The following is a 13,788-nucleotide window of genomic DNA, read 5'->3' as shown; positions in this document are numbered from 1 at the left end:
GGGGTATTATCTTTGAGACAAACCAACACAGAGTTAATGACATATTCCACAATCCCATATAAATATTGACATAGATAATAACTTTTGTTTATTAAAGAATCTCTGCTATCAACTTTAGATGGAATTTTCCTTTGTAGAATAATTTTTTTCTGAATACATGTATTTTTCAAATATAAAATAAGTCACAGATTTTTTAAAAAGTCATAGATAAGCCTTTTTCCTTCATGAATGTTTCTCACTAGACTCACATAAAAGCATTTTTCCCGTGTAGGGACTTGTGTGTGCGGTGAATGTTCTTGCCACGATGTTGACCCAACTGGAGACTGGGGAGATATTCACGGAGACACCTGTGAGTGTGATGAAAGGGATTGTAGAGCTGTCTACGACAGATATTCTGATGACTTCTGTTCGGGTAAGTGCTCTCTAAATTCCTATTTAAAATTTTTAAAATATTCATTTTCCTATTTGAAGATTCATTCTGATTCTCACAGAAACTATAAAGGAACTGAATGTGCATTCTGAAACATTGGATATCCACAGCACTCCTATTAGTCACTTGGAAACCTTTAAGATAATTCACACTTTGAGCAAAGACTGGAGAGGAAAATGCATCACTCCCTTAAAATTAGTCTAATTTCCCACCAGGGAAAGCCATTAGCTCTAGATATCTATTGCTTAACTCAGAGAATTCAAAACTGGCAGACCTTATGACAACTAACAGAATAGGTACCATGATGACAAGCTATATTCATATATTGCAAAACTTAGGATAATACATCTCTCATGGATATTTTAATGCATTAATTCTTCAATATAATTTACATACCAAAATTATTCTGCAAATTAGTTTAAATTGAATATCATTAGTGGATTCAAAAAATTGTTTCATAAATAGTATTTGCCAGGGACTGGACTGCATCTGGGCTTCTGGACCCAGCAATGAAGGAGCTAAACATGATTCTTCTTTTTAAATATATTTTATTGATTTTTTAAATATATTTTATTGATTTTTTACAGAGAGGAAGGGAGAGGGATAGAGAGTTAGAAACATCGATGAGAGAGAAACATCGATCAGCTGCCTCCTGCACACTCCCTACTGGGTATGTGCCAGCAACCAAGGTACATGCCCTTGATCGGAATTGAACCTGGGACCCTTCAGTCCACAGGCCGATGCTCTATCCACTGAGCCAAACTGGTTATGGCTATTTTATTGATTTTTTAACAGAGAGGAAGGGAGAAGGCTAGAGAGTTAGAAACATCGATGAGAGAGAAACATCAATCAGCTGCCTCCTGCACACCCCCCACTGAGGATGTGCCCGCAACCAAGGTACATGCCCTTGATCGGAATTGAACCTGGGACCCTTCAGTCCACAGGCCGACGCTCTATCCACTAAGCCAAACCGGTTAGGGCTAACCATGATTCTTGACTTTATGGAGCTTGACATCTAAATGAAAAGGGATAAATATATGACCTGCCAGAATTTTTAAGGGTTCAATGGGGAAAAAATAGATCTGTCTGCAAAAGTGTCATTTAGCAAAAATGGATTATGGGTGTTCAGCCCAGTTAGGTTTGATAATCCAGAAGGCAGAGACATATGCACAGACATCTCTTTAAGCTTGACTTCCTGGTTGGTGTACATGGATAGGAAACACCACTGGTCTATTCAAAGCAAAGGGAGATAAAAGAGCTGCCCTATCTAAGTGTGATTGTACAACTGCAAAGTCCTCTGGCCTCATTGAGGGCTCCGGAGCCTGTTGCTTAAACTTCCCACTATGGAACGTTTTCTCTTCTGATTAGCCCTCGTGTTCTGGAGGATTTCCTAAATATTTCAAGAATCCTGTTCTCTTGAGGGGATGATGCTCTTTTCAGATTTTTCTATTATTCATTAATATGAATGTTCTTTATTATCACACCAGCATAATGCAGGGCTTGACTCTATTGTAAAGACAAGGGGGAGTTTGTGATGGTTTTAGGCAGAGGAGGGCTGTAGTCACGGGTCTGGTTGTGTGGGTAAATGTTACTGAGATGGGGAATATAGAAGGAAATTGTCAAATATATCAATCATAAAGGACCAATGGCAACCTAACATTTATATTTTTTTAGCTTATTAAATATGTGGGTCTAAAGGATCAGAACTGAATGTGAGAATTTAGTGATAAGCACAGAGCTGGTAATGAAAACTATACTGAGACTCAATGAACATCATTTAAGGATGTCATTTTAAGATTGTGAGATAAAATATGAATTCACACAATTTAAAATAAGAAAATAAAGGAGATAATCAGGTTTTTTATGTATAAAAAAATGTGTGTGGCTTTCTGATAAACTCCCCCCCCCCCCATAGGGTGTGCTCTTCCTTCTTAAATTCATGATCCTAATTTGGGAGTGGGGTCGAAAATTTCAAAATAAATATATTATAGTGATAATTCAGGCTCTTGTGAATTGGTCTATCTCAATTGTGAGGGACTAACAGGGGTGGGCAAACTTTTTGACTCGAGGGCCACAATGGGTTCTTAAACTGGACCGGAGGGCCGGAACAAAAGCATGGATGGAGTGTTTGTGTGAACTAATATAAATTCAAAGTAAACATCATTACATAAAAGGGTACGGTCTTTTTTTTTATTAGTTTTATTCATTTCAAATGGGCCGGATCCGGCCCGAGGGCCGTAGTTTGCCCACGGCTGGACTAGGACCATGAGGTGAAGATGGATATTGGCATTTCAGTTGATATCTCTATCCTTTTATAAGTTCACAATTCCTGTTGCATGTTACTTAAGCTTAGAATTACTATTATATGTTGGGCAGATAAAAGCCATTAAGAAGGACTACTTGGAATCTGAAACTTTGCACTTCATTTAATCCCTCCCTTTTTCCTTCTATCCCATTTTTCTTTTCCTCTCATTTTTCATTCTTCCATATCCTATGAGATTTCAGACAAGAATGTTAAGCAATTGAGGTTTCTCATGGAAGGCAGCTAGAAGAGAATGATTAACCATTTATATGTGGTTTCCATGCTGTGGGTATAAACAGGTAGGAATGGGCAAAAGTGTTAAGGTAATAGGCTGCAGTTTGAACAATAAGTAAAACAATGATACATGAAATCTGTAATTGTGATTTTGTCATTATTTGAGTGAACTGAATGTGTCCAGTTCTCCATAGCCTGCCTCTCACAGTTAAGTTGAGGCATTTAGGAAAGAAGAAACATTGACAGAGATCCTACTCTGATAGATACTTACCAAGTTCGTTCACATATCACATTCCATTTTAGGCTCATACTAACTCAGAGAGGGAGACATGATTATCTATATTTTAACAGAAGAGGAAACAGGTTCAAAGAAATTAAGTAACTTGAAAAAGTTTTCACTGCCTTTAAGTGTCATTTAAAAACACATATGGCCCAAATACTCATGTAATTTAATCTCCAAGTGATGAAAATAAAATTCTTCAATTTATTTTGATAAGGAAGAACTATCCTCTTGGTGCTCAAAATTCTTATAAAACTAAACTTCTCTGAACATAATTATGATCTTGGGCAGGCACCAACCTCAGCAGTATTTCTTTATTCTTACTAAATCTGTGTAATTTTATATATAAGGCTTAGTGAATTATTAGTTTTTATAATTTTTCTAATTGCCTAAGTCACACCATAGGAAGGGTGCCATGCAGCTGATTACTGAGTTTGTTAATAGCTTAGTTTTATGAGACAAAAGTAACCCAACTATGTCAATATTCTCTAGTGATTTATGCAAGGCTGGAGTGTAATATGGTTCAGATGAAATGCAGCTTTATTTTTAGTTTCTATTCTTGCCATCCAGAGAGTGTTGGTCTTATTTAAATCCAAAAGAAATCTCCTGATGGATTAGTTTAGGTTGGCTCTTCTTAGTAATACACTTAAATGTAGATATTTTGTGCCTACTCCATCATAGGTATGGAAGTACAAATATTTTAAAACATAATCCCTGCTTTCAAATAAACTTGCTTTATTTATATTTTCTTTTATTGCTATATATTGTTCACCATTCACATGGTGCATGTGTTAGTATGTATTTAGTCATACACAAACATCACACACACACACACACACAAACACCTCAAAGATGATATTATTGACAAAACTTGGGTGCAACTAAAATGGCCAGGACATGACCAGTAATCCTAAAGTATACCAACTGTTACTTCAGTTCTATGAGCTGCTCCTTTGAATTTACTTTCTGATTCTGAAATACATTTCTATTCCTGATGATTGCTTACCACCCTGGTCTCTTTCTCAAATTTCAATAATTGAAAAATTATGCTGCAGTGTGACCTTAAACTCCATCTTTCAGTTTGGGTTGCCTATCAAAATAATGAAAATATAAGATTAGTCCTGGCTTACAGTAGTTTGGAAAATGGAATCATTTGATAGAACCTATATTATGTGGGAAATTTTATCATTGTGGATTACCAAAGCACTAAGGAAAGAAACTGAAGGAAATGATTAAGTTTGTTCAGTTTGCATTGTCTTGAAGGAAAATCAATATATTGAAGGATTTTTTAAAATAACAAGTACTGATTAGATCTAATTTATTTCCCCAAACTTTTCTCTATTGATTGTCTTCATATTATTTTGTAAGAAACTACTTGTCAACATCAGATTCCAGTTCATGACCATTTTAAAAGAAAGGAATGTCCACTATAGCAGAAGAATGTTTGTCTGGAGTGAATGAAACTGCATTTGTCCTGTATTTCTGAGTTTAGATAGCTTAAGTCAAAGGAGCACAATAATTGCAAAGAAAAAATTAGTTTTGGTGTCAACAGTCTCTAATATCATGGCTTGAGAGCCTTTTTAGTTTTACCCGCCCAACATAGCCATGATGACACTTGATGTCTGGTCTTGCTGCCAACTCCCCACCCATAAGGTACAGATTTGGCTGTGATCCCATTTACCATACGTACCAGCACCAACACCATGCTGTTCTCCCATTGTGTGTGTGTGTGTGTGTGTGGGTGTGTGTGTGTGTGTGTGTGTGTGTTAATGTATGCTTACAGATCTTTTGAAAGCAGTTCTCCTCATATTTGATATCAGGAATAAATAACAATCTGTATCTTTTATTTCTGTTTTGTTATCTTTGCTTGCAGAGTTTAAATGAATATTTGTTAGAAGCAATGAAATTAGCTCCTGCAGGCATACTCTACAAGCTTGATAAACTAGCATGGAAACATTACATATCTGATCAGAGTGGTGAAATTCACATCTTTTAGTTCTCTCACTTTTAAAGATAAAGTCCAGTGAGATGAGGCCCCAAAAGATGAACTAGTGACACATTTAGATCAGGGACACAAGTATCCTAATTTCTTTTATGCCCTTTCTACTATTTGTGTATAAAATACTCTGATAGTGTATGTTATGGTAGTCTAAAAGACTTTGATGCTAAATAAATCTTATCTTTTCTAAACTTTTCTTTGTATATCAAAACCATGCATTTCATCTTCTTTATTTTATCTTTATAAAACGATTTCTAAACTTTTCTTTGTATATCAAAACCATGCATTTTCATCTTCTTTACTTTATCTTTATAAAACGATTCCTTCTCTCTCTCTCTCTCTCTCTCTCTCTCTCTCTCTCTCTGGCATAACTTTTACAGAAGAATTGAGAGACTAGGAACTCCAGAAGAAAAATTGCAGTTTCCTTTATGACTGGAGGTGAAGCATAAATTCATAGGATTCATCCTTAAGATGCCCCATGATACTGCATTAAATGTACAGGAAATAGAAGTGCAATATATCACAGGCTACATCTTCCTCTAGTGTTTATAGCAGAGCACAGAAATAGCAAAGGATTAAAAAAAATGAAGTTACAATCATAACATAGAGCTATTTTTTCTAGAGCAGCTGCATTTTTCCATAATTTTTAATGCATCCACAATTAATCTGACATATTTTGATATTAATTGGACCATATTTTAACTCTAAAAATACCTTATTAATAACTTCTGACTGTCCTCACAAATTTGTTTTATTCAGCCACAATTACTTTAATATTTACATGTGGATGATCCTCAGATAGACAATAATAACCGCTCTTAAATCTGTGTCCCAACGATAGAACCTGAGACTGTTCTCCCTTCAGTCACAGGTGTCCCCAGCACAGGCTCCTGTTTCATTTTAGGTGCCTAGTTATTGGGACCTTCACACTGGGCCCAGGCTGCTGCCTGAGGATTTCAAACAACTGCAGCAGCAGGTGGCATCCTCCTGGGTAGGGACTTCCTGGCATCTTAAACCTGCTGGATATTTTGTTCTAACTTTTACAGCTATTTTAAACTCTCAGAAGTAAAGCTTCCCCCCCTTTCAATCTAACTCTTTTGTTCAGTTTTTTTTTTTTGTTGTTAAAGTGTTAACTGATCTTCCACAAATGACAGCATGTTCTGTACTTTGCCTGGTATCCTCATGGCAGATCTAAATGTTCTTGAAATGAAAACGCTTTGTCTTCAAGAATTTCAAAGCCATTAGCTCTTATAAGATGGCAGAATAGATTGTACTTTAAATGTTAAAGATTTTGTTTTTAGAACTGTTATTTACCTATGCATTTGCAATACAGCTCTGTTCGCAAATTTTGCTTGAAATGGCTTGAGGGTTGAGGAGAAGAGTAGGAATTTCTTAAGCTGGGATAAGTGGCAAAAAGCCACAGGATCTACAACCAATGAAATCTAATTGCTAATAAATTAAACTACTAAAATAAAAATCCTCATATTTGAAAGCCTAAATGATCCTATTCACATGTTATACATACAGGGTATCCCCAAAAATGTATACACACTTTGAATAAGTATTAATTTCAATGGATTAAATTTGAAAAGAAAGAAACATTGGCATTAATAATTATTCAAAGTGTGTATACATTTTTTGGGGGACATCATCATTGATGTTTCTATCTCTCTTTTCCTCTCCCTTTCTCTCTGAAATCAATAAAAATATAATTAATTAATTAATGAATTAAAGAAAGAAATATAATGAAAATAATGTGTGGGTGACTTCAAAAGATAAGACCCTGTTTCACAAACAAATTATTTTCCATTTCCAATGCTTTCTCCACATGAATTAATTGTCAAATCCATCAAATATTCTATTTAGGCTACAGCAGGCCAATACAATCACATGCATATGGATTTTGATAAATTCACATTTATAGCCCTATAAGCCTGTTAATCATATCTGGAGTTGTTGCCTTTCTTTACCCCTTATGAGCAATTAATATAAATTAGTTATTTAGGATCTTGAGAAAAATGTACCTTTGCTTTAAGGTCTAATATTGTTAACTAAGATCCTGACTCATAACATTCCCTGTTGAAATGAATTCTGACTTCAATATATTTTTCACACGTATATATATATTTTTACTGCTCTCATTGTGAAGGTCATGGACAATGTAACTGTGGAAGATGTGACTGCAAAGTAGGCTGGTATGGGAAGAAGTGTGAGCACCCACGTTCCTGCCCACTGTTGGCTGAGGAGAGCATCAAGAAGTGCCAAGGGAGCTCCGATCTGCCCTGCTCCGGAAGGGGTAAGTGAGGGCTCACAGGCCTTACCACCGCCTCCTAATCCTATGCGACAGATGAATTCAGTTCACATATATTCTATTGAAAAGCTAGCTAAGATTCCTGAATGAGCGATGAGTCTTTTAAGAACTAATAAAACATACAGATGATGTATCAGAATTGTACACTTGAAAATGTATATAATCTTATTAACCAATGTTGCCCCAATAAATGTAATGAAAAAAATCCAAGTTCCATGAATGAAAGTACCTGGAGAAATATAATCTCTCTTTCCCTTTCTGTCCCACACACCCAGACACACTCACATGCTATCAATTCACTGTAACCTTGAGGTTTGTTCAATTTCAGTTCATTTTGACTCAGTTCAATGATACATTAAAAAGAAAATTAAAATGTTTGAATATTTGCTTAAAATTTTCTGAATGAGACCATCTAATAGTTCATTGCCATTTCTGAAACTCAATAACATTGTATTGGGGAGAGTGTTGGCTTCTGAAAGAGCATTGTATGCACAGATAGCTCTGAATAGGCTTTTGTTGTCTTAGAAGGCATGTGGTCTCAGGTGCACTCTTGGTACCAGATCAGTACAAATTGAAGAAGGAGGCATTCATCTAGCAGAAAGCTGGTTCCATTCTTTTTGATTTATCAAAATAAGAAATACAATTTCACCTCTAACTTGAAAATGGCAACAAACATTAATATAAACTATGCTTTCAGAGGAACTGGTAATTGAAGTTATTGTAAATTTTATTCTTGAGAGAGGAAAAGGAATACTTCTTTTGTCTGAATGCTAGATCAGATGTTTAATTTTGTTACAGTTTTCTTTTTGAAAAATAAATTTGTTATTGAGATATCATTCAAGTACCATAAAAGTTGCTTTTTTAAAGTGTATAACTTAGTGGCTTTTAGTATATTAACAGAATTAAGCAACTATCACCATTATCTTATTCTAGAACTTTTTCATCACCACAAAAAGAATCTCTGTACCCCTTACCGGTCATGCCCCATTCTCCTCTTCCCTCAACCCCTAAACACCATTAATCTATGGATTTTCCTAATCTGGGTATTTCATATAAATGGAATTATAAAATATGTGACCTTTTTGTTTCTGGCTTTTTTTCACTTAGGATGTTTTCAAGCTTTATCCATGTTGTAGCATGAACTTCATTCCTTTTTATGGCTGAATAATATCCATTTGTATGGATAGGCCACATTTATTTATCCATTTATCTTTTAATGGACATTTGGAACGTTTATACTTTTCAGCCATCATGAGCAATGTCTATAAACATTCATGATTAAGTTTTTATGTGAATTGTGCTTTAATTTCTCTTGGGTTTATACCCATAAGTGGGATTGCTGGGTCATATGGTAATCTAGGTTTAACTTTTTGAGGTACTGTCTTTAAGGTGCAGTCATTTTACATTACCACCAGCAATGCTAAGGTTCCAGTTTCTTCACATCCTCGCCATTATTTGTTATCATCTGCTTTTAAAAATTACTCATAGTTTTCCTCATGTAGAAAACTCCCAAAGTCTCCAAGATTATTTGTACCATAGGTATTTTCCTATACTCTGATATTTGTTCCTAATGATTGTAAGTAGGAAGATAAGAAAGATATGGGTAGAGGAATATTTTTATTTCACAAGCATTTCTGACTTACCCCGTCTCTCACTGATAACCCTAGACAAAAACCAGTGTTCTGCCTGCATTAATACAGTATTGCCATTATAGTGCTTGAGTCTCTCATGCTTTTAAAGTAAGATTAAAAGTTAGTATCTTTCAGACTACTGTTATTTATTTATTTACTCATACATACATTCATTTATTGTTAAAAATAACTTATATAATGGGGAAAAAACAAAAACATACAAAATATCTCTCAGATATTTTTCATTTGTCTCTAAAATTTTTAATATAGTGCTAGTGCAAGAAGGTTCTTATGGGCTTTATCTATAAATTTTTAATAAACTCTAATAAACACATATTTGTCTCTTACCTTTTAGAGATTAGCTAATAAATTTAGCTATAATTTGAAGAAGTAGAGTATATCTAAAGTTTGTTATTAAAAAGGTGTTGAAGATATGGATTAAGTTATAATTTCTATTTCTTATAATTAATTTAAGCCTTTTGAAATACTTTACAAATAAATAATAAGCTTTTCTAGTTTCCTCATGGAGAAATTGAGGTATTAATGAGTGAAGTGATTTCTCAGGGACCCTAACAAAATATAAGAATATTGAGAGTGAAGACCAAGGATTTATGGGAGCCGGTACTCAGACCAATGATCAGAGACCCTTCCTTTTTCATAGTGCTACATCTGCAAACTCATTGGCATTGGATGTTTCATAGCAAATAGCCAATATGAAACCTGCGAAGGATTAGTTTTGTAATATATGAGTGACAATTGCATCAGTGGTTACATGACTGAGGAAGGCAATTACAAGGCCCATCGGTTCACAAGCCAGAGAGCCTCTTCAGCTTACCAGCTGGGGCCAAGAAAAATAAATTATCCTGGAAGAATGTACTGAAGTTCCTCAGTAGAGTCCACCTCAGAGGTGAGGTGAAGGCATTTTCCACTGGAAATTAAATTGGATGACTTGCTTCTGTTGTGATGACTGAGTGTGCTCCTTATGTCTTCAAGGTAGGGGAATGATTTACGTTATCTCTTACGTTATCTACTTATCCTCTGATTCCTTGATTTCTATTTTCTTATTGGCTAGGAATAACTTTTCATTTAATTTAGTTGACTCTCATGTAGTCAATATGGATATACAGTTGTTCATCTTAATTTCTACTCCTGGGAGTTAGGCATGATGTACAACTTTCTCTATTTTCATACCAATGTTCTGCTAAAAAAACTGAAATGATAGGTTACACATTAGTTTTAAACTCTTCGTGACTTAGAAATACATTTATTATTATTATTGAGGTTCTCTTCCTGAGTCTGTGTCTGGCTTTGTTAAAAAAAATGTGAACAAAGTGATGTGTTCACTTTGGAGCAGAAGCTGAAGAGGCGGTGAGAGATTTGCCATCTCTGTTTTCCTCTGGCCCAGGGATTTGGAGTATTTGAGATGGTGGCTAGTTAGCCTGGGTCTCTGAATGAGGATAATTAGCAGAAACCTCTGCTGACACCACCAAGGGACCTGTAACAGGAGCAAGAAATAAACCTATCTTTTTTGAATCAGCTCAGATATTGGGGTACTTTGTTACTGCAGCAGAACTCCTGACTCATACTGTCTGCCATGTATAAAATTTAGGGAACACATTTAAACCAAAGCAAACAAACAAGCAAATGCAACAAAAATCTCATTTCAAACCATAAAAGACAACTGAGGTTAATAATATATGCACATCATATCAATATCTAAATCAAAATAAATATAAATGTGCATATTTTACAAATGATGTATTTATGCTACTCTATCAACAGCATGTTATGCACACTTACTCAATGGGTAAAATGTTAAGAACATTGCACGCATTGTCTTTTTTGCTATCCCCCAAATATAATGAGGTAGGAAAAGGAACAATTATTCTTCTCTTTACAGAAAAAGAAATTAGAAGTTTTAACAGTTTGATACCTTACACAGTAAGTCCCAGAGATGCAAGTTTTAACACAAACTTTTACTACAGGCCCTCTGACTCCAAAGCTGTCATTTTAGATGATTTACTGGTTCTTTTATTATACCAATTTGCTGAATAATATGTAATGAATATATTTATTTCTTTGTTACAAACATTCTTATGCAAAATCATTAGTATAATTGCATGGTATTCCATAATATGATTGTAACAAAAGAACTAACTTTCTTTTCTTGGACATCTAAATTGTCTCATTTTATTCACATTCTAAATATTATACTTTATGCCCTAGCTCAGCGGTTCTCAACCTGTGGGTCGTGACCCCTTTGGAGGTCAAACCACCCTTTCACAGGGTTCACCTAAGACCATCGGAAAACATATATAATTATGTATTGTTTTTGTGATTAATCACTATGCTTTAATTATGTTCAATTTGTAACAATGAAAATACATCCTGCATATCATATATTTACATTATGATTCATAACAGTAGCAAAATTACAGTTATGAAGTAGCTACGAAAATAATTTTATGGTTGGGGGTGACCACAACATGAGGAACTGTATTAAAGGGTCGAGGCATTAGGAAGGTTGAGAACCACTGCCCTAGCTGGTTTGGCTCAGCCTGAAGATTAAAGGGTCCCGGGTTTGATTCCATCAAGGGCACATACCTCTGTTGCAGGCCCCTCCCTAGCCCAAGCCCTGGTCAGGGTGCATGCAGGAGGCAACCAATCAATGTGTTTCTCTCACATTGATATTTCTCTCTATCTTCCCCTCTCCCGCCCACTCTCTCTGGAAAAATATCCTCAGGTGAGGATTTAAAATTAATAATAATAATAATAATAATAATAAATACATATTATGCCCAACCGGTTTGGCTCAGTGGATAGAGAGTCAGCCTGCAGACTGAAGGGTCCCAGGTTCGATTCCGGTCAAGGGCATGTCTGGTTGCGGGATGCAAGAGGCAGCTGATCGATCTCTCTCATGGATGTTTCTGGCTCTCTGTCCCTCTCCCTTCTTCTCTGTGAAAAATCAATAAAATATTTAAAAAATAAATAAATAAATACATATTGTGCTTTACATTCAGATAGACTAAAAGTTGCACAAATTCTTAGTATTAATTCTGACATGTAGAATGCATACACCTAAATGAATAAAAATACATTAAAGTTTTTCAATTAAAAATTGCCACACCCAACAATTTATATTCTCTAGAAAAATTGTGCCAGTATAGCCTTCCGCCAGGAGCATATCAAGCGTTCTCTTCACCCTCCAATGCTGACAATTTAAATAATCAGTAGCTCTTCTCAATCTATTTTTCTTTTAGTGTTATGCACTTTTTTATCAAACTCATTTTATTGACTCCTATAATCATAAAAGAGTAGTATTTATCTTCAGGCATTATTATTTAGAGGCTTGTGTTTGAGGTATTTTCCCTTCTTTGATCATTTGTCCTTGTATCCAAGTTATCTTTTTGTTTGGTACTCAAATCCCGCATGTTTTTGTTGCCTATCCTCTGTGCCGTTTGGTTTTCTTTTATTAGACTTGTTCTAAGAGGTATTGTATATGTTTTAGTCTTTAAACACACAAAGGGAAGGTGTGAAATGGAGCAAGAATGATAAATTGAGGTTAATTATTTAATATTATAGCTTCTAGAAAATAGAAAACATGTCCTCATTTTTATCAATTAGTATGTTTTAATTAATGAATTAAGCAAGTTGGTTCAATTCCCTTACCTAGGAACATACTTTCAAAGAATAATAGTGTGCCAGATTTACACCATCTGGAGATTTTTCAATTTATCTTTCTTTTTTTACGGGCAAAGCACAGCCTTAAAATGTCTTGCTTTTATTTATCAGAGAAGTTTTCCATGATGCATATACTTTTTAACCCTATGTATTAATTACTCTATGTGATGTTTTACAAGTGAATCATTATTTTTCTTATTTATGTATACAGAGATGTTATTATTGGGAAGTGATACGCAGTTTTAAAAATTTGAAGTCCTCTCTATATATTTATTTTTAATTTGGGGAGAGAGAAAGGCTTTTTATTTTTATTAAAATTTTTCACAGCTTTATTGAGTTACAATTGATATACAAAGAAAACCTGTGCTTATTTAATGTATGCAATTTGATGAGTTTGGATATATGCATACATCCATGATGCCTTCACCACAATCAAGATATCTGCAAAAATGTCCTTGTGTCTGTGTGTGTGTGTGTGTGTGTGTGTGTGTGTGTGTGTAAAGAATACTTAACATGAGAGGCATCTAAAATAGTCAAACTCATAGAAGCAGAAAGTGGAATGGTGGCTGCCAGGAGATAGGGAGGGGAAAGGGAGTGGCTATTCCATGGGTCTAGAGTTAGAGCCATACCAGATAAATATGTTCTTGAGATCTGCTGTACAACCTAGTGCCCACAGTTAACAATGTGATATAGTGAACTTACACATTTATCAAGAGGTTAGACCTCCAAATATTTTACATTAAGCAGCAGACCACCTATTGTGATTTTGATTATATTTAAAAAATTCTCAGTAGCCTAATTGAACGTCATTGTAAGTTAATTGCAATGGGAACTGCACAGAGTTTTCGAGTGGCAAGGAAACCTGGTGTGCGGTTTCAGCAGTGCTTTGAGACAGTGAAGGGGATTCAGATTAGCTCTAT

The 13,788-nt window shown here is 35.0% G+C and overlaps 1 protein-coding gene across 1 annotated transcript in view; it reads left to right on the top strand.

Moving 5' to 3' along the window:
- Positions 1-13,788, top strand: part of ITGBL1 (integrin, beta-like 1 (with EGF-like repeat domains)) — a 206,394-nt gene that overhangs the window by 100,564 nt on the left and 92,042 nt on the right. The window contains exons 5-6 of the mRNA XM_014528332.1: positions 272-412; positions 7,395-7,541. Of these exons, the coding sequence (XP_014383818.1) occupies positions 272-412; positions 7,395-7,541 (288 nt within the window). The remainder of the gene's footprint in view (positions 1-271; positions 413-7,394; positions 7,542-13,788) is intronic.

This window comes from Myotis brandtii, unplaced genomic scaffold, assembly GCF_000412655.1.
Source record: "Myotis brandtii unplaced genomic scaffold, ASM41265v1 scaffold116, whole genome shotgun sequence".
NCBI classification, from domain to species: domain Eukaryota; kingdom Metazoa; phylum Chordata; class Mammalia; order Chiroptera; family Vespertilionidae; genus Myotis; species Myotis brandtii.
This window is presented reverse-complemented; position numbering and strand designations above follow the sequence as displayed.